This window comes from Nematolebias whitei, chromosome 5, assembly GCF_014905685.2.
Source record: "Nematolebias whitei isolate Nwh7 chromosome 5, NemWhi1, whole genome shotgun sequence".
In the NCBI taxonomy this organism is placed as follows: Eukaryota; Metazoa; Chordata; class Actinopteri; order Cyprinodontiformes; family Rivulidae; genus Nematolebias; species Nematolebias whitei.
In genome coordinates, this window is record NC_056502.1 from 39,637,623 (window position 1) to 39,660,416 (window position 22,794).

General features: G+C 40.4%; 1 protein-coding gene across 4 annotated transcripts in view; it reads right to left on the reverse strand.

Annotated features, from left to right (window-relative positions):
* The window catches only part of LOC119409553 (plectin), a 175,947-nt gene that overhangs the window by 64,655 nt on the left and 88,498 nt on the right, over positions 1-22,794 (reverse strand). For 3 of the 4 annotated variants that reach the window (XM_037676452.1, XM_037676457.1, XM_037676451.1), the window contains exon 1: positions 11,345-14,703. The exons of the other annotated variant lie outside the window; for it this stretch is intronic. In XM_037676452.1, coding sequence (XP_037532380.1) covers positions 11,345-14,624 — 3,280 coding nt within the window. In that variant the 5' untranslated portion in view covers positions 14,625-14,703. Of the gene's footprint in view, positions 1-11,344; positions 14,704-22,794 lie in introns of those variants that run through there. 4 annotated transcript variants of the gene reach the window in all.

Here is a 22,794-nt window from a genome sequence, read left to right on the forward strand (position 1 = left end):
TACTACTCACTACTTGTACTACTTTCCCTACTTCGCTGTTTTTCACTTATCGCGGGGGCTGAGAATGGAAACCCCGCGTGATAAACTAGGGACTACTGTATTATCAAAACGTTTGTATCTACCAGTCTTAATGTAACAAAGTGGTCAGGTCCTCTTGACAGATTCTTCTTCTTGAAACGTTTCATCTGTTATCTAAAAGACTTTACAGGCGACCACCTTCAACACTTCACAAAAAAGACAAGAAGAATCCATCCATTGTTGGATTTTTTTTTTACCATGATTATTGCGCATGAATCAGACTGCCAGTCTTAAGTTTACTGATAGATGCACATTTCAACAAGTTTTTATTGCAAAAAAAAAGCTTTTCTCACACTCAGGTTAGACATTCTCTCATGTTTAAGCTCAGTTTGATCTTGACCTTCATATTTAATACAATGTAAATTGTAAATGGACTGCACTTATATAGCACCTTTCTATCTTATCAACATACTCAAAACTCTTTACAACATAATCTGTGTCCTCATTTACCCATTCATACAGCACTCTACTAGATCTGTACAAAGACTAATCAGAGCTTTATCACATTCATACACTGATGGGACACACATCAGAGGCCATGAGGGGTTCAGTGTCTTGCCCAGGGACACTTCAGCATGTGACTGCTGGTGGAATCGAACCCCCAACTCTTGCATTGGAGGACGACTGCTCTAACCACTCAGCCACAGCCACTCACAAAGCTGAGTAATGTTGACTTCTAATCTACAGTATGGCTATAAAGTGCATCATTTTATTTCGTTTAAAGCCAAATATGCTTCTCCGAAGTCAGCGTGAAGTAAAAGTGAAGATTTTGGTTGATGTGATGGTAAAAGTTGATCAGATCTACCTTCTAAAACAACAATAATAATCAAAATACATATAGAAAATCTGTCTATGCTTTGAAACACAAAGACACTGCAGAGAGCAGGGAGGGGTGAGTATGATGGGTCTCCATGGAGCCAGTTAGTTTGTAAATAAATCAGTTTTCCATCAGCATCTCCTGAAAGAGCTCCATGTGGCTGGCTGTCTAATCCAGGACTGATCATTATTCCCAAAGAAAATGGAAACTGTGTTGCTTCCTGCACAGTAACTTCATTGTTTATGCAATGACTAATGCCCACTGGTTCCTGACCAGTGACCACCATGGTATAAACCATCCAGGCTTTCTTACAGTCATGGGTTCTGGAAAATCAGACGCACGCATACAGTAACCTTTAGGAAAACTGACTTTTCCATTTTATGCGCCAAAGAAAAAGCCAGAGCCAAGACTCAACCATCCTGGGACATCCAGCTCTATAAGGAACCCTGTTTTATTTTTTTTTAAGAAAAGCTTCTGCTTGGTGTGTGACCAACTGAAACCTTTGGTCCGACTTTGTAAAACAGGGCATTTAACTGGAACTGCTAAGTAAAATTGTTTGATTGGTTCTCTCGTCTCACTTTCTGTTCAGGAGAACAGCAGGGAAAGTATTTTTCTGCTGTAACAACCTCCTGTTTAACATGTTCTGCATGATAAACTGGCATAAATACATTTTTTGCTGACTCTAAGGCTGATCATGTTCCCATTCATTACGAGCACCAAAACACTCATCACTCAGTTATATCGATGCTGCAGCACGTGAACACTGAATGAAAGAAGGACCTGCACCAGCGTGTGCTGCTGGGCTCCTGGAGGTCAGGCTGAGATGCTGATCGGGGCACTTTATTAAACAGGCCGACACAAACGCACAGGAATGCACAGCGTGTGTGAGTATTTAAAGTTTCACCCATAAGCCCCTTCCTCTTGACCTTTCAGCTGACATCACTCCAAAATGGACACAGGGGAATGTTTTCACCCTTTGTCCACCTCTATACATCCGATAGTAATAGGTCCCATTGGTGTGGTGCGTCCACACTGCTGTAATAATGACATCCCAGGAGTGAGTGCATAGAGGGCAGAGCAGTCATTGTGCAGATTAGAAGCCCGTGAAGGGACAGCTAAGTCCAGAAAGCCCCATGACTGTCGCAGACTGAAGAGCCCAGACCAACAGGGACAGCAGCTGCTTTAATTCCTCCTCATTTCAGACAGTAAAACATTAGCAGAATGTCAGAGAGAGCTCATCGTGAAGCCATTGGCTATCAAACAATATTGGATTGGTATTTTTGTGCAGCATTTCAGAAAACAATAGAACAAAATAAGTATTTCCCTCCCCCAAGTCCAGCCCAGATGTCTTTCATCCACAGTTGCTTTCTTTTCAAAGCTATCTTAGATAATACCAGTACTTTCCAAAGATTTTTTATCTCTGCTCTTTTCAAGAAAGCAACAATGGATCATGAGCTCTGCCCAGATAAAATGACCCAAACTGGAGTCCCAGCTACAACAACTGTGCAAGCCAAGCCCAACAAAAAGCACCTGGATTATTCAGTATGTGAGTGGACCATCTGTCAGGGTGCTGTGAACACAAACTGCTTAATCCACGTCAAAAGCAAAGTAACCAAAGAGTTGCCACTAAATAAAAGCTTTTGTCAGTTCAAAGGTTAGGAGCTTGTCAAGGGAGTGACAGCTGTAGGAGACTGAGTCAATAGAGACAATGTCTTCTGCAAAAGTCCTCACAAATAAGAGGCTAAACTTTGATGTGCAAGCAAACACAACTAGACAAATTTGGGACAGACTCCGCAAGAAATGAATTAGTGGAAAACAAAAACTTCCCTGTGAAATCAAGACTACTTCATCAAAACGCGCTGATGCATATCAGACCATCTTGACCCGGGGCATAAGAGACAGAAAAACCAGCCAAGTCAAAAAGTCTCCCTGTCTGAGGATAATGAGAGCTAATTCTTCACCAGCTGCACATGAGCAAACCCTTCAGTGTGTCGGCAGCACTGTGACAGAAACGGGCACTTGGAGCTGGATCAGCGGTCGGTGAGCTTTCAAAGCTGCATGTGACTTAAGCTGAGGGTAAACATGACTCACAGGAAGCTGCTAGCTCACATGAGGTGACCTCTGCTCACCAACACAAAGATTAAAATGAGTACAACTCAACATGCTCAGAGATAATATGAACAAAATACTGTTCGCTTTGCTTGGATAAGATGAAAAACAACATCGTAGAGTCCAGCTAGATGAGCTCTCGTGTGATTTGCTCTGATGCGAGACTGTTTTACTCACACAAGTTTTACATATTTTCTAGTTAACAATGCAAAATATGACACATATTATCAAAAATATACCCGTAATAGTTATAGGTAAGGACTTGACAAAACTCTTTAAGGGGCAACAAATCTTAATCTATGCATTTGTTGTGCTAAATTAGTTTCATCCATGTTTAAATGTTCATTTAACTAGTTATAATAAAACAGAATAAAAGATGAATTAACCAGTCAGTTAGCACATAATGCCATCTTTCTTATTCCCCATGGATCTCAGTTGAAGAGGCGTTGAAGAATGAGGCATGGCTGTCCTCCTCATCTCAGGCGGTTTTTGTCCCATCAGCTAAAAGTCAAAAGGCTAGTAGGCACATTTTTTGTGATAAAGTCAACAATAAGTTGGGAAGAGCAGAAGATGCAACGCCAGGCTGTCGTGACAGGTGGTGGGGGGTGGGAGAGGGGGGTGGGACAGCATAGGCTGAGTAAAGGCATTCCTGCATTCTCTACAGCAGTTTTTTTTTACTGAATGATGAGATTTGTCTTGATATTAAGCTCCCATTATTTTTTTCTTTCTACAAAAGTACACATAATGTTTGCAGTAACAACTTTCTACTTTGTAGCTGAGATATAAAAGAAAAATGTTGAGTTCATAGACAGGTGTGTTCAGAGTTTTCATTAGTCAGCTTTCTATTTGCTCGCAAAGCAAATCAGAAGTGATCTTTGGATAAAATGTGCAAATCAGGTCCTTTACCATCAACCGCCTTAAACCAAGTTAACTAGGCTTCATGATGTTGGCATGCTGTGAGGCTCATGGCTGCACGTTCACAGTATTAGTTGTCCCCTGCCGACTCAAACCTTAACTGTCTACAAGAGGACAATAACGCCTGCGCAGTGATTTTTACTAGAGTGTTTATTCCTCCTTCGTTACTGCAGTCTGCCACGTACTGCAGGCAGTTGTTTAAATTCACATAGCATTAGCACATATGGTTTTGCAGGTATTCCCAGGCAAAGTCTAGACTAGAGCAAGACCATTGCGCCGCACTAAGGATTGAGTTAAACTGTGTCTGGACATTGAGTCACCAGCACACTGCATCTCGCATCAAACTCCACATGTAGCTTGTTGTCAAACCTTGTCCACTATTCAAAGCAGGACATCGAGACCTGCCAGCGACACACGTAGACTTGTTTGGTAGAAAACCAGGTTCCGACTAGAGTGTGACTCTGGCAACAGGTGAACCTGCATTCAAAAGGCAAACCATTGAAGGATGAGGAACCAAAAGACTAGTTAAATCCAGTGGCTAGAAGACACGGCCTGCACCAGAGTTGCAGGACATCAACAGATAGAAGGATTGGTGGATGGGATGCAAGAAACCTTGTTACTATGTTTACTTCCTCTAGAAAAATTGCATTGAGTTCTTGGTGCTTCACCGGGGACATGGCTAACCCTTATGATTAACTAAAAGGAAGCTCGTCTACAACAGGGCATAAAAGCAAATCGCGTGATTCTTAGCATGAATATATAACTAGTGTTCTTTTCTAGAAATTGTTTTTAGACTGGGGAACACAATGGAATACACAGTTCATGCTGATCATATAACAGAACGGGAGGAGAAGACTCCAAACCTTTAAGTTCAGGGTTTGGAGACGTGGAAAGAAATGACTAACCCTGGTTCTAGTCATTCTCATCCTAATTGTTATTGTACAATGGCCTCTTATCCAAAATAGTTAAATCGTTCGCAAAAATAATTAAGATAAACTTGTTTTTGGGTTTTTTTACTACAAAGGTTTCATATTTTATAATATTTTCCTTAGTACAAAACTGCTGTTTTATTCTTAATAACAGTCTATACGTTCCAAAAGCTTTTATTAATGTGGATTGTTTTATGAATGTGACCTTTTCCAGTTCCTAGAATAACGCCCCGGTCCTCTTTTTTAGTTTAAGTCAAGCTGAAGTTAGCGTCTCTGTTTAACAGGTTAAAACAAACTATTTCTGCTTTTATCTGATGCACATGTGTGATTCACTCTTTGTAATTCCAGGAACTTTTGTCATCACCTTGGAGGGCCATGCTACCTGCGTTCTTGATTCATAAGTCAGACGCTGATCACGCCTCGTAAAACAAACACAAAGAATATTCTCACACTTCCATTAATTTGGAGCAAAAATATTAAACACTTCTGTAAACAATAATAAGTGTGTATCATTTCTTCAATATAATATTACAAAACTAAATATGCCACAGATCAAATAGGTAAAAACGGTCAAATATATTTTGTATTCATTGTTTCAACGTTAATAAGAGACTGAACTTCGGGCGATGCTGGATGAGACCACAATCACAACAAGCTGACACAGAGACATGTACGGTTGTCTTCCTGTGTCACACACACAACGTGAGTCTGAAAAACGAATAATCACAGAAACCACAGATCAGTGCTCTCTGTTGACGAGTATGAGAAGAAGAAAAGGGGAATTGAACACCTTTAACTTCTTCTTGACATGCCGACAAAAGATAAATAAAATAAAAACCAAAAAACAGACCCACCACACTCATAAATGGTAAATGGACTGTACTTATAGAGCGCCGTTCTATCTTATCAAGATACTCAAAGCTCTTTACACAACAATCTGTGCCTCATTTACCCGTTCATACAGCACTCTACATCTCTACAAAGATAATTGAACAAATCATTCTAAAGAGACTAATCAGAGCTTCATCACATTCATACACCGATGGGACACACATCAGTGGCGATGAGGGGTTCAATGTCTTGCCCAGGGACACTTCAGCATGTGACTGCTGGTGGATCCAAACCCCCAACTCTCGCATTGGAGGACGACTGCTCTAACCACTCAGCCACAGCCGCCCAGCATAACTGAGCTACATTTTAAAAGTCGCCTGTGCTGCTGCAGCTGAAGGTTGTGTTTTAATAAATGTGTTGTTGATGCGAGTGCACACAAACTGAAATCACAACAAGTCTTCACACTGTGCGTTTGACAAAGACAAGCATGATTAAACTCACACAGACACAACCCAACTCTGGTGACCTACCAGGTATGATCTTCATCTACTGGACAGTGTGGGAGGAGAGGAGGATGAAGGTGAGGAAGTCGAGCTGGTTGAGTGGGAATGAGGCAGACTGGCGAGGCTGCTGTTTGTTTGCTCTGAACCGTCTTGCCACCCCCTTGCCTCAGATTTTGACAGGCTGTGCCTGCTGCTTGGATCCATCAACCTGCTCCCCCATAGTCAGGGGAGGAGGGATGACACGTTGAGCCTGGGATAAGGGGCAGGACGAGGGGCAACGAGAGCTGAGAGGGGTGGGCAGCTGACGAAGAGGAGGAGGGTTGGAGCTGACAGGCTATAAATATCCAATAGAACCAGATCACAGAGACACAGTTAGAAACTGATGGCAGGAATCTGGCAGCACTCTGCCATAGACTGCCCCCCCCCCCACCCCCACCCCCAACACAGATAGACCACCCCTCCCTCTGTACCTCTCAGCTCATTGCTTTGAAGATGACGACAGCAGGTCAGATCTGACACCAGATCTCAGCCAGAGAAACCTCACATTACAGCTCAGCTCTCTTTGGCATATTAAAGAGTGGCCTTAATTATTTTATGTGACGTATTATTGACATGATGCTGCTTTTACCACTTGTTCTGGGGCCATTTTTCCTGTCAATGTGTTAGTGTTTGTTTACGAACATGATTCCTGGATGCAGAAGCGACAAGTTAAATTTGATACTTTCAGCATCATTACTGGAACAAGCTTTGGCAGGAACGATAAACAAGAACAGCAACAACCATAAATGTTAAAAAAAAAATGGAGAACGAACACAGATGGGATGTTTACTCTATCAAAGCAGCCTCATACGGGGTTTGGAGACAGATACTTTGACAGCATGGCCCCTGAAGTTCATCACCTGCTGCTTTGGGATTACACCAACGCTAAACATTCTCTAAGTATAGAGACTTCTATTAGACATAATGCTTTGACAATTGTAGCGTTGACAATTTGCTCCATTTGCTAAAAATACTTCCACGCTGTTTTCTTCATGTGAGGACTAGGAAGGGCTTCTCTTTGAGTGAAACAATACTGCTAAAAATGGAAATCCTGCGATGAAAGGCATCCATATGACAGGGGACTGGAGATGATGGCACGCATGTTCCTCACACCCACAAAATGAAAACAACTTCACGCGCATGCTCATTCATGTTGGGGCACACATATGGACAAATGTTTGAGGATGCATCGAAGTAATCAAACCTTACACCCCGCTCCTCCCAAATACACAATCAGACGTCAGACAATGTCCCACTTAAAATATCTTAAACCATTAAGAACAAGAACCACCTCAGAAAATATTAAAACTTTACCATCAGTATGACAGGCAATACAAATCAGTACTTTGTACAACAACAAACATAAAAACCTGTTTAACAATGAACCAGGTGATATCTTGATCACTTAATAAACTTGATCATTTAAAAAACATTATATTTTCACTCTTGAGCTCAACTAATGGGATATGATCCTGACTAACATGTGCCAGCCTGTGCCTTTCCTGTCCTGAGTTGAAATAGTTCTGGTCATTGGACTGATTCAGTGGGAACCATTTGGTGTCCTGGTTAAAGATCTGATGGTTCTAAGCATTAATTACTGGAGACAGCATTATGGTCCTGGCTCTTCCTTTTAAAAGTTGAGATCAACAAATGTCCTTGCTGTTTTGTAACTTTTGTTGTTAGCATGTTATATGTTAACAACATGTGATATGTGGTGATGAGGTAACCACTGTCACACCAGTTAATCATCGTTCACACAGGGATTCTCAAAACAACATTTATCTCAGTTTTATTTAAAGTTTCATTTGAAGTCCAGACTGGTATTTGCTGCAACCATTATTAATTTATATTTTTATGTTTCTGATTGCTCATTTAACATAAATAGTTATCAGAATTTCTTCTCAGAACTACTAAAACCAAAGACGTCCAGTCCTCTGGGGGCCGAGATGGGGTACAGGTAGGGCAGCTGACGTGGGACCAGAAAGTCATGGTTCGACTCCCAGCCATTCCCACATGTCAGAGTGTCCTTGAGCAATACACCTAATCCCTAATTGCTCCCCGGTCGTTCACATAGCTGCCCACTGCTCCACCTGGATGTATCTCAGGTGTGATGGGTTAAATGCAAAGAACTAATTTCACCATTGTATGGGAACATATGATGATGACAATCTCCTCCCTTGTTTTGCTTCTGTGCATTTTCATTTATTTCTTCACTAGTTAAATCCTGAGTACCATCGGTGGTACTTGTACCACAGTTGGAGAACGATGTGCTTAAAGAAAATACAGACAGGAAAGCCCATTGTCGACTGTGTTTGATGAAGTTCAGGAAAATTATCAGCCGCCCTTCAGTTTTTCTTCACACTGAACTTTTATGTTAGTCAGCCTCTTCAATATGTATCTTGGGAAATGACTAATAGCAGAACTATTTAGACCAAACCTTTATTATTCTCCATATGTTACCAGTTCTTCTGTTTTGGGGGCCTGCTCTATAGCATGTTGCATGTATACTTATACTTCAGTTTTATTCTGTTTCCAGCGATACTGTAGTATATTTCACTGTCTGTCAAAGTGTTCACTTGGTTTGCTTATATGCCCCAGTTTCTGAAATGTAGACTGCTATGTTCTGACTCATAATAAAATACAAGAAGTGATTTCCCAACCAGTCAGCAGTAAAGGATACAGCACCGCAGCTAAGGTCACCTCAGTTTGTTTATGGCAAAACATTAGTGCTGGCCAGAAGCAGGAAGAACAGCAGGAGATTTATTTAGTTTGATAAATCACAACTTATGAACAGAATGAGTTAAGACTTTCATTTTGTTCCTCATTTCTCATCTCTTTTGTTAAAAAAAGGTCAGACTCTGACTTCTAGCTCCGTGATTTAAGAATGGCCAGAGTGAGTCACATTAAAATGACAGCCCTCCATAATGAAAGGCGCAGAGCTGCAGCACACTGGAGCTGCTCATTTCAATCACACCCTGTTTGCAGCGGGCACAGCTTCATAGAGGAGAGCATGGAGGAGCTCAGAGGCATGTCTGGGATGTGATTTTGTTTAATTGCCTCTGGTGCCATGTGTGGGCAAAGGTTAACCGCCCCTTCGAGCAAGGCCGGTCATTCCAAAACTTTAAACCTTATATTTAAACTGATTTTTTTCTTTCTGTCTGCAGGGAAATACAAAAGTGCCACATGCAAAGTCAAAAGATTTCTTTGAAATGCAACATGGTGTAACATTTTTAACGAAACATTTGATGAGGCACGCCACATATTTAATAAAATCATTTTCTTCTTCCAGTTCATTTTACAAATACACAAGAACTCAAAACGAAACTGGAACAAAGACGTACCAAATTAAAATTAAGTCTGTTGACAGCCACTTAATTAACTAACACTTGGAGAATAACCACAAAAAAAAAAAATCTCAGAAAGCACAAACTTATCTAACACCAAGCATCAAATGTGAGGAAAGACGTTGAGAAGCACACATTGCATTTTTGCAACATACCATTTATACATTTTAATACACAGTAATTGTGACTGAAGTTGAAGCATTTGGCCAAAGTGAAACATGAAAATGGTTCATGGACAGCAGATGGCACTACAGCAGCACTACAGCGTCTGCATGCAAACATTTGACAGAACTCCAGTCTGATAACATGAATCATATATGTGTTATCAGTTCAATAAAGATGTTTTTAAACCTGCTAATATTTAGTTAGAAATAAAAGATGTGTTTGATTAATAAGGTTATTTTGTGTTTGCAAGTTAAAGTGTTTCCTTCTCGCTGCAAAATGAAGATTATTTTCACAATGAGTAACACAGGATGAAGAAGCCAGACTGGTAATAGAAACCAGACCTGCCGTCACGTGTGGATCCTAACAAACACACCCATGAAGCTGCGAACAACTCAACTTCCTGACTCAGGCTGCTGCAGCTTACACCCACAACAGGCAACACCCATGCAGCTCATCACATACACTCAGAGCTGCAAAATGATTCAAATTGTTGTGAAAGTAACTTTTTCCACTTTAAAACATTCATAGTTATTACATATAATCTAAAATATGAACGCTCATTTATCTTTGGCTAAACCAACAACACTGTGGCATCCGACTCTGGGTTTGCTGCAACTTTCACTTCTCTATTCCAGTGAAGGTAGATATTATTTTAAAAGCGTTATCACACTGCCTTCTATATCCTTTACTTATCATTGCATAATGTCATGCAGGCAGAACACTTATCTCTAATAAATACCAGGCTGAGAGAAGAAGAAAAACAACCGCAGAATGTTAACCAGAGCCAAGAACACAGCAATACTGAAGCAAAACTCCCAAAAGTGCCACACCTTCCTCCCAGTTTGACTGGGCTGCACAACTGCCTCTGCAGAGAACCAGCAAGGCTGAATGTCTGCAAACAGCCCCACCTTGTTGGACTGATGTGTGCATAATCACTTGAGCAAATGAGCGATATCTCAGAGATATCTCCAGAGATTACTCTTCTAGGCAGAGCTTATAACTCTCGGCCAAAACAAATAGATTCTCCACCCAGAAAGAGGAACTTTAAGCAATGTGATCAGATTCAAAATGGAAAATAACTGTTCTGAAAAGCAGGAAACACAACAGACTCCATGTTAGTTTAATTCTCTCTGTTTTGAAATCGAACCATTAACTTTAGTCCAGTGGAAACGAAGGCACATTTTGTGTTTGAAATCTTTGTCAAGATTACAACAGCGCAAATAAGGTTTCATCTATTTCAACAGCCTCATGACTAAATCACAGCCACATGTCAATAGTCACTTCTCATATTGAAGCGATTCCTAAAGAGAGACCGTCTCCACATCCTGAACCAAAGCCTCTGTAATGTGCAACTCTGGCACTTTAAATCATCCTAAATAACACTTTGGAGAAACGTCAAAGACATGTACAGAACGGGAATGTTACGGTTTGAAAAACAAAACAAAAAAACAAGTTCACAGTGGTGTAAAGCAATGATAGTAGAGCTGTCATTAAACTACCTGAGACCTCCCATAGTTCAAAGGAAGGTGGGAATCAAAATGAAAGAGCAACTGCATCACGTGCATGCAGGGATCAGGACAAGACAGGAAGTAGGTCAGTAATTTTCAAACAAACCTTCAATGAAGTTGGGCCACATCTTCTCCTCTGGCTCCTCCAGCGAGTGGTCCCATCCAGTCTCAGGTGAGGCTCCTTGCACCTTGAGCCCCGCTGCCCCTGCCAAGAGAGCTCGCTCTAAAGCGATTTCCTGCAGAACATCCAGGTCCAGCTCATCCTCCTCTACCTGAGTCTGGACAGGTGGAGGGGCAGGCTGCTCACCGGCTGCCTGAGGACTGAGGACCTGCTTTACTTCAACTATCTCCTCCACCACCACTATTTTCTTCCTCATGGTGGCCTCGTTTGTGTCAGGCTTAGTGGACTCGCAGGTGTCCCCCAGGTGAGGCTGGTCAGGCTGGGCTACAGGTGTGGCAGTAGCAGAGGGTGTGTCCTCTTTCAAGTCCCTCTTCTTGTCTTCCTGGTGCTTTGAGGCCTCACAAACAGAGAGCCTTTCCTGTGTGCTGCGCTCTGCTGCCTGACTGGCCGAATGTTGTGCAACTCTGGGAGGCTCCTCTTGCTTGACAAGAGGGCTGGCCTGTGCCGCAGCTGCCTCTGCTGGTGCTGCTGACGTTAAATCTATGGGTACTTTCCTCACATTGGAAGAGGTTTCTGGTTTTGGAACCTCCCGCTTGTTTTTTTCTGCAGAGAGCGCTGCTAGCTCCTCCTCTCCTTTGTCTGTTGGGGCCTCAGAGAGCACAGCTGCTGCCTGACTGACTTCCTCGCTGCAAATTCTTTCAGAAGTCATCTTTGAAGGAGCTTTAGCGTCTGTCAGTGCAGAGGCCAGAACAGGGCTATCTTTACCTGCATCCTTGGGCAGTGCCATGTCAGAGGATGGCAGTCTTTCTGTGGCAGGTTTCATGTTTATAGTTTCTGATTCTGGTGACTGCTTAGCCTTTCTTTTACCTTTTCCTTTTTTCTTTCCCTTTGAGGGTTCCTCTGTAGCTTTTTCCACACTTTCTACTTTTTTAGACTCAGTTGATTTTTGAGATTCTGTATTTGGGGGTTTCTCTTCAAGTTGCATGAGCTCAGTTTGACTTGTTTTCTGCATCATTGTTTCCTTTCTCACAGTCACCTCCTCCGATTTCACTGGTTCCACGTCAGGAATAGCCTTTAGTTTACCTTTGGGAGATACAGACTCCTGTGTGGTATTGCTATCAGTCCTCTTTCTTTGCACATGCTCAGTGGAGGCTGCAGGTGTCTCACCTGATGGAGGTGATGCTTCTGCTGATGCAGATTGAGTTTTTTTAAGTGGCTCCTCTTTCAGCATCCCATCAGCTTGTTTGGGTATTTCTTTTTTATGTTCCCTGTTATCATCTACTTTAGCTCCAGCCTTGTTTCCCCCTGGTGTCTTCATGGAGGAAGACACAGTTAAAGGCTCTGATTTAATAACTGGTGTAGGTGGGGTGGTATTTTCAGTCACTCCCACCAAAGAGGTGCCCTGAGAGTTTTTTTCTTTCTCCATCTTTGACTGAGGCAATTCTTCAGTATTAGCACTCTTGGATTTGTCATTTGAGGACTTCTTTTTCTTTCTCTTTGATTTGGATGTTGCTTCAGTGACTTGTTTATTGTCATCAGCTGCCTCTGTGATAACAGCACTTTGAGCTGACAGAGATGAATGAATGGTTTCTTGCTCCTGTTTTACAGCAGGAACATCTCCTGGTGGCACACTTTCATCTTTTTGGGCATGTGAAATTTCCTTTACACTAATGTCTTCCTGTTCTGTGATGATTTTGACTCCTGTAAGTTTCTCTGTCACAGGTTGTGGATTTTCAGGCTTGCCCTGAGATGCTGAGACAGTTACAGTATCATATTTAACCTCAGGTGTTGAGAGCGCACTTGCTGTTTTCTTTATGAAAGAAACCTCATCAGTTTCGGGCTTTCCAGTCAGGTTTGGTGCAATGATTTCAGCATGAACTGGTTTTTGATTCACTTTAACAATGGAGCTGCTTTGCAGCGCATTCGCATAATCCACTGGGTCACTGGTGCTGCTCTCGAGTTTGAATTCGGTGCTCTTCTTATTTACTGTGTCATTTTTGTCTTTAATATCACTGTCAGTTTTAAATTTCACTTGGACTTGTGTCTTCTTCTCAGTGAGTTTAACTGGAACCTCATGAGGCTTTTCTTTCTTCAGCTTCCCATCTTTGACATCAGCAGGTTTACCATCAGCTGTGGTGACAGGGCTGGTAAAGTCTTTGGAGGATTCCTGAGCAGACTCCACTGTAGGAACAGGTTTTGGTTTAGGAATTTTTTTAGCCATTTTACCTGAGATACTGATCTCTGTAACTTTAGTTTCTTCTTCTTTCACTTCTACATATGAACGCTCTGTCTTAGGTAAACTGGTCGTAATCTCTTCACTAACCTTAAAGGAAACGTTTTCACCAGCAATCTTGGGCATGTCTTTGTTCTTTATCTGTTTATTTGTGTCAGCAGATGATCTGCTTGTAATCTTTGATGTGGCAGCACCTGCAGCCACACCAACAGCAGCCGCAGGTATTAGTAAGGCTGCTGCAGAGGAGATCAGAGCAGTCTGGGATCCATCGTGTTTCTCAGCCTCTGACTGTACAGGAACAAAACGTGGTGCCTTTTTCTTTTCAGCCTCCATCACTCTTCTCTCTTTTAATGCACCTGGTCTTTCAGGTTTTATATTTGGCTCCTGAAGAGTGACCTTTTTTACTACTTTCTCCTCAGTGGACATTAATTCACGGTTGAAGTTAGTACCCCTCTTGTAAAGAGGTTGATGCTGTTCTTGAACCTCCAGCATTGGTTTTGGCCTCATTAGTTCATCACTCGGTGGACGACCCCTGAATCTGGAGGTCCTATCGGGGAATCTCTCTTGTTCTCCAATGCCCATGATCTTATGGCGGTAGTCTTGGCGCTCAGCCAGTGCTTCCTGGCTCTCTGCTTCATCCCTGCGTCCTGGTTTGGGAACGTAAGACGTTGGGCCTTGTACAGATTGGACCTGAGCAGTGCGATGTGCAGGTAGACTGGCAGCTGGCCTCCTGATCCTCTGCAGTGGGGCTGGAATAATCTCGGTGGGCAGGTGGAGGTAGTCACGCAGGTAAACAATACCATCATTGGTCAAGTACCAGTAAAAATGTCTCCAAGCAAAAGTTTCCTTCACATAACCCCTGGATTTAAGAGAGCCCATTGCACGGATTACTTGCAGGTTGCTCACACTTTGTACCTCAGGGTGCTTTGTTTGGGGCCTTTTGTCTTTCTTGGCCACCATAACACCATCTCGAAACAGGACTTCATAGATGGCTTTAAGGTCCCGCATGGGCATCAGCATGCCAGCAACCATTGTGGCTCAAGTAAGTAAACTTTATCAAGACAAAATAAAAAATAGATAACTCAAAACTAAGTTAAATGAAAGTCTTGTCGTATGATGTGAAGGAATCCAACAAATCAAGTTTTAAAATGATTCTCAATGACAATAAAAAAAAAAAAAATCTAAAGAGCAAAGTTTTCTTTTCCTTACTGTCTCTTCCTTGTGTTCTTGTTGATCCTTTAGTTGTGGAGAAAACGAAACTCTTCTCACAAAGGTCAGATGTGTGCTGTGTCCCTTCTACATTTAGTGTAGCAGGGAATGAGCAGTCTGTTCTGCCGAGATGGCAATGACAGAATGGAAGTACAGGCAGCGTGTATGAAAGAGGGAGGGAGGGAGTGTGGCACACTTCTCAGTCCGGCTCCACCTCCCTGTCTCTTATTCTTCGGGAAAAAAATTTAAAAGACGGAAAAAAAATATCACCAAAGACAGTAAAGCAGGAAGAAAAAGAAAAAAAAAGTTTGTGTAATAATCTGATGAAAATAGAAACAGAGCAAAGTCAAACGAGCGTGCACAAGCACATGTTCTGTTGCTCTGACTTTTACAGTGACACCAACACACCCGAGAAAGTACACGCCCCTTAATTCAATACACACCACCAAACGCTCACTACTGTACAGCCGGCTGGCACACACCTTATGTGTCCAACAACAATCCAGTTAATGTTCTACACACATATGGGTGAGGAGAAAATGAAGTGAACAGTTGGTATGCTTCTGTCCACACCTGGGGTGACTAACTGTATGTACAAGCAAGAGTGAAAGGAGTCCTGTTTGATACATTTCCAGGTCAAGTATCACAAAAAGAGTCATCGTTTTTGGAGTTTAAACTTGATTAAACCTACTACAAAACAGGTGAACACATTAAGTAATGCTTTACATAGAGCGGATATGAAATGACAGTTATTATTCGCTCTCACAAAGCTAACATTTACTTTGCTTCTATTAATACATGCATCATTTTAGGGTCAAGAAAAGAAGGTGACATACTCTACGACTCCATGCAGCTTACTAAAGTGATGCAACCAGCTGTAAACGGTGCTAAAGTTGTGCTGCTGCTTCAGACGGCTAACATTAGTCTCTGCTTCGGAACCAGGAATCTGTTTTTCACAACTATATAAAGTACTGTGCATTATAGCTCTGCTTTTCTGCTCTCCCTGGAACATGATATCCGATGTCTTTCCCTGGATCGTTTTTCTCTTCTGTCCATCTGTCTCCTGTTCGTCTCTCACTGTCAGAGAAAGGGTCCCCTCGCTGTCAGGAGGACTGTAAAGAAAACTGACAACTGCTGGTTAAAGCCGAAGAGCACGTGTTCACGGACCAGAGTACACATTTACACTCAAACAGGGATCTACGTACAAAATTATAGTGGCAGTGAATGAGTGGTAAAGGATTACTGTGTTCCTTCTGCTGCAGTTTGAAACCACACCATTGCACGTATAAACTGTGTTTTGCTTTTGTTTGCTATGGTAACAGTCAACTGAAATGAGACAAGTCTGAGAGAGACACACATGTCCGCTTTTCAACCAACGATGGAGAAGCAACAGACAGCTGCACTAACTCTCATTTACCAAAACCCTATTTTTTTAACAAACGGTCCATTGTTGTAAAGTGTTAGCATATGGCAAACGTTCTTTGACTTTCATTCAATTTAAAAGCTTTGTACAGCTTTATTATACAAACAAAAGCAAACCATGGCTTCAGATTTAGTCAGAGCCATAGCTAAAACATTAAGTAATGTTGTCTTAAACTGCATTCCTGTTAAACATTTAGGTTGACAGTTTCCTTTGTTAGACGTTGAGTTGATGCCCTTGGCTATTTGCATAAATACTCCACCGACAGCACGTTTGATGAAGCCCGGCCGTCATTCATGTCAAACAGTGCAGAAGGCTGAGACTCGAGGCTCAAGTAGGAATGTTGATTCATTCGAAACAAAAGGCATTCTGCATTATGAAACAAGTACTTAATCATTGACATGTGGCAGTTTGGCTGACGATGATAAAGACTGCTGGTCACATTATGTGCAAATTACTAATGAGGATTTCAATCATGGAAATATAGTTACAAATTATTATTATTCAACCTTTTTTGTTTTCTTTTTTGTTTGGAACTAGACAATTTTAACTGACATCCAACACATTCACCAAGGTGAAAAAGGTTGCACCATTCCAGTAGTGTGGACTCAAGTCACATGACTTGGACTCGAGTCAGACTCAAGTCATTTTATTATGATTTTAGACTTGACTCAAAAAATTGTTCAGAGACTTATGACTTGACTTTGACTTTTACACCAATGACATGGACTTTCACCTGTTTACTTGAAAATACTTTATGTTTTATCCATAATCTAAAGTTTAAAATATATATTATTTAAAAAGTGTGCCCCATTAATTAATTTCATTCATTCCATATAAACAAATGCAGACCATCTCTCTGTCTTTTCACACTGTATGAATGCTGGTGAAGATCCTCAGTCATCCAGGACATTAAATGTAGAACCACTAGACTGAGGAACAGCTTCTACCCTGAGGCTGTTAGACTCATGAATCTCTAACCAGAATAATCACTGTGAAAAACCATATCATGTTGCTGCTGATCTGTTTCGTGTTGCTGCTGATCTGTTTCAATGTTGATGTGTTCATGCGTGCACATCTGCTCACAGACTCATGTTCATGTTTGTGCTGATGTTCAATGTTTTATGTTATGAGTGCTTAGTGTATATTTAGTTGATGTTTTTCTTAGTTCATATCTTAGATGTTATTACTGTTTTTCTTATACATTTTATTGTTGGATGTAACTGGGACCCTGTGTACATAATTTCGCTCCACCACATGTACCACATGAGGTGCGAATGACAATAAAGAAACTCTGACTCTGACTCTGACATGGTAAATCCAAAAAAGATTAAAGACAAAAACAACTGGACTTCTATTCTGTAGCTGAAGACATTTCACTTCTCATCTGAGGAGCTTCCTCAATTCAAAGAACAGGGTGTGGGATTCAAGCTATAAAGTTGAGGTGTTCTGTAAACTTGCAGACTGGCGTATGCAGATTGCCCTCTCACGCCTCACAATATAAGATTGCTAGGGTCTTTGCCACATCAAACTATAGGTTAAATATCTTTAAAACTGACAAGTTAGAGATTTTATCTTGGCTAAGGTTGCTAAGTTGCAATGGCCATCTTGAACTGATCAGACTCCAAGTGATTCAGGTATAGATGTAATGGTACATCTAAAGAAAATTTACAGAAAACTTCATAAAAATTTGTCAAGTTGTTCATGAGATATTTGACTTAAAAATAAACAGAGTTGACTCCCACAGTCAATGCCAAAGTGTTAAGCAAAGGCTTTGCTCAACCCATTAACATTTGGCACATACAGTGGTGCTTGAAAGTTTGTGAATTATTTATAATTGTCTATATTTCTGCATAAATACGACCTAAAACATCATCAGATTTTCACACAAGTCCTAAAAGTAGATAAAGAGAACCCAATTAAACAAATGAGACAAAAATATTACACTTAAGTCATTTATTATTGAGGAAAATGATCCAATATTACATGTTGGGGTGTCACACCAGATAGTAAAAGCAAAGGTTCACAAACTTTTACCACTCACAAATATGTAATATTGGATCATTTTTCTCAATAAATAAATGACCAAGTGTAATATGTTGTCTCGTTTGTTTAACTGGGTTCTCTTTATCTACTTTTAGGTCTTGTGTGAAAATCTGATGATGGTTTAGTTCACATTTATGCAGAAATATATATATAAAAAAATGTTCACAAACTTTCAAGCACCACTGTACATCCAAAGACAAATGACTGAAAATGTCATTAAAATTTGTCAAGCTGTTCATGAGATACTTGACTAAAAAACAGAGTTGACTTCCACAGTTGATGTCAAAGTTTTAAGCAAATACTTTGCTCAACCCTTTGGTTTGAAATGACTCTCACCTACTGGCACACCAATTTTAGCTACATGCTTGTAATAGTGTAAGATTTAAAGCAATTTTTGTGTGTTTTTTATGCTTAATTAGCTCTGGTAACCACACATTTTAATTTATTACTTTCTTAGAGTTTTATTACAACTTTTAGAAATTGGTTTATTAAAAAAAAAATGCTAACACATCTAAGCATAGGCAAATATATTATTGTCTAACATGTGGCTGTGGGTGATAATTAACTAATAATCAGGCTTATGTGACTATTCATTTTCCCACATGCTCAATATATATTTTTATACCAGCATCAACACAACACTGAATACATTTTTATTCAAGATACTGAAGCACTTCGGTACGTCAGCCTTCACTACAAAATAAAAGCATGCATCAGTTGTCTAGCAGTCACCATACAGAGATTTAGTTTTTGCTTTGGGACTTGGGTGTACAAATTTTACATTTTCTTTAGGTGCTGGAAAATAAAACTGTAATTACAGTTAAAACTCCACAATTCATTCATTACACTTGTTTTATTATGTTATGGGTTATTAGCCCTGAGATGCCCTGCAGTGCCCTGAGATGACTTCTGTTGTGACTTGGCGCTATATAAATAAATTGAATTGAATTGAATTGAATTGAATAGTCTAACTGTCATATGGATAATGCTAATCCAGTGTAATTTGGTTTCAGTTATTAACAGAAACTGCACAAACCCCAAACTATAAGCAATAAGAAGTAAAGTTGACTAAAATAGATAACAGAGACCTTGTATCTGAGCTATTTCCTGGTTAGGAGTCTGCTTCTGCTGTTTCAGATCTCCCCAAGTCCCAGAATAGACTTGTCACCACCAGCTGATGGCGGTTGGTAGCTGGAAACTGGCCCAGACTGGCCTGATGTAAAGACCCACCACTCGGGGCGTTGTTGGTGTTACACACGTGCTCTCATTCTTGATATCAGATACAGACCACTCCTGTCTCTTCCTGTAAATGCAAAGGTCAGCAGAACCTTTTCATCTATCCAAATAAAATCTGCAGACACAATACACTTTTCACTACACCACAAAAACTTTTTTATATATTATAGCTGAGACAAAATGCCACTGATCTATTACCATATCCAATAAAAGAGAAGAGGCTGAGCATCAGAATTGGTCCTCTAAATACAATCAAAGAACCTTTAGCACAGTTGGCTTCTTGTGGTCTTGACTTGTTCCAAGTTCAAACTAAACATGACAGATGTCCAATAATCCAGGTATGGTATGGTATAAAGTTTATTCATTTTAAAAAAGTACAAAACAATTCCATAACAATATAAAAAAAGATAAAAAAGATTTAAAATGAAAGGCAGCAGAAAGAAGAAAAAATCTTATTATATCTGCCCCTTTTTTCAAACAATTATTTCAATCATAATAATTTTCAAAATAATAATAATCAAAATAATAAGGTAGATAACTCTAACAAGGTTGAGTCAGGTCCTCTGGACGGATTCTTCTTTGATGATGAGAACATGACAGAATTATTATTATTTGTATCTTTCCTCAGCTCTGGAATGAGGTTCTCTTTCATCATGATTCCATGTGTTGTCAATGTAACCATACAACTGTTCTTTAAAGCTTTTAGTGCACATGCAACAACAGATGTCCAAAGTTGTAAAGGTCACGATTTTAACTTTTGTAGTTGTGACTAATCAGCCTGCAACATGTGACCAAACGATGAGGCTTTTCTAATTTAGGAGGTTGTTCCTTTTCTGGTTATGGTGAGGCTCCATGGACAGGACAGCTGTGCCCCCTGACACTCTGAAACCCAACCAGCAACCGACTAAAGTTGTTAACAGCTTTATATGGACTTTGTTATGACAGAAACCAAGCTCGGTCAGCATATTGAAATAATTATTTTAACAGCCCCTCCTACCCACTTAGAGCGTTGTAAAACCTGCTATACCTGATAATCAACTGGTGGCCCATGGCCCACTTCAAGTTTGTTGGAGGAGGCTTTTCTGCTCAATAGGGGTGACATTATAAAACTAAAAAATATCTCATTCTAAATCTGATTGTTAATATGTATTGATATTTTTATATTTTAAGATGAAAGGAAAGATCAAATTCATGTTAAGAAGGAAAAATGTATAGATTTTTTTAAACAATTTTATAAAAATTAAAACAATACACTATGCAGGCCTCTGTGTGTTTTATTTTTATTTGTGAAAGAAAAAAAATATAAGTAATAAAGCATAAAGCTAAAGTGAGTATAAAAATTAGGCTGGTTTTATTTTTTTTTGATATGCCATTGAATTTTAAAATAAAAATAAATTCTTTCATTTGGGAGAAATGGTGGCGCAGAGGTTAGAGAAGGTGGGCCTGTGATCGGAAGGTCACTGGTTCGACTCCCTGGACTGACAACATCAAAATGTGAGTGGAAAAGGTGAAGCGCCCACACCTGCCTCCACCCTCATTTGCTCCCAAAAACAGGTCTCTTGAAAATGAGTCCTCACAACTCAGTAAGACTACCTGTATAAATAAAGGTTAAAAAATAAAAAAATAAAATAAAATTTAACTTTTGGTTTCTTTGTTTACTTTCATCCCCTGTTCAATTCCAGTCTAGAAAACTGATCATCACGAAAACTTTAAACATTAGGTATCAGAACGCCTCAGCATTGGGAGACCAATACTACACATTATCAATCTATTCCCTCAGATCTGTATAAACTGAGCTGGATGTAAAAGAAAAGGACCGTCCTTGCTTATGCTCTCAACCCCACGCATCATGAATCACAGATTTCTCCCTTTTCCAGAGTGGAAAGAAATTAAGTCACAGGTAATGACTCCCAACACTAAAACAAACTGGAGCATTTAAAGTTTGCCAAGTCCCGTTCTTTCTCACCGAGTCTCTCTACCAAGCTGCCATGTACTCAGTCATGCAACGCTCCTTTGCCCTCACCCTTGGACAGCAGCCCACACATGAGGAGGTAGATGAAGTGTCAGCAGAAACAGTAACAAAAACTGTTTCCTGCATCTGATGCAAAGAAATTTTATTTCAGCATTCTGAATCTTGTATCAGACACACATAAGAACAAAGGATGCTGTTGTTTCTGGACACTTGCACACAAAACAAAACTTTTTTTTTTTTTCTATTTTAACATAAAAGTAATGTAAATCAGATCTTCATGGTAAACTCCCCACATCCAGTGAACACTAACTTTGGGCTGTAAACAAGTCCCAGCAGTCAGAAAATTCAAACCAGTTTTCTGCTCTCTTGTTCTTTCTCAAGCAGGAGCTGCATGCCAGCTCAGCTAAACAGCAGCCAGCAGTCAGACTCAGCATGCAGATGTATTTCACCATTCAGGACTTTGAAAAGTTTCAACAATGTTGCACAAGATGAGTTCAAGAAATTTTGATTCAACTCTTCTTATTCTGCTGTGATGAAATATTGCTTGCACTAGTTCATGCACATTTATAGTATAAGCTGCATGTTGATTAATCTATTTGATCTTTTGTCATCAGTTTTCTGTTTTATCCACTTACCTTTCTTTGGGCTGAGCCAGAACCGATCTCCAAGCAGATCTCCACTCTCCCCGCTGCTTTGTAAAGTCATATTCTATGAAGGCCACAGTGGCTCCACACCTTCTCTCTGCTTTCACCTCAATGCTACTACTCCCTTTCACCCAAATGAGACTCACTGCAGGTCCAGTGGATGGATACAGAATGCAAGATGGAGCTACAACATAGAAAGGATGGCAGTGGAGGGCTACTTTCAGGGTGGAGAAAGTGTTTGTGAGGAAAAAAAGCACAACAAAACAAAGAAATCGTTTCTTCTCTGTCTCATAAATGCAGAAAAAAAACATCTACACTATAAATCTAAGGCCCATGCCAGGCTAGACACATCCTTTCTGCTGCCCTGGATACCCTGCTCCATATCCCATACATCTGAAGAAACACGCTTTATTCTGGCCTCAGCTAGCAGAGAGACACACACTGGACTCTTTGTCCATGAAAGCAAGCAAATTACAGTTCCACAGATTAAGACGAAGGGTGTACAAAGAAGGAAGGAGAGGACAAAGGAACTAAATAGAGATAGACAGAAAACAAAGAAGCTGAAAACACTTTGCACGGCCAAAAAACTCAAAATACACCCAGCAGCTACGCCGGCTTTATTCTATTCTTACTCTTTGGTTTGCAGAGAGCAATTAAACATGTTGGTAGTTGTTA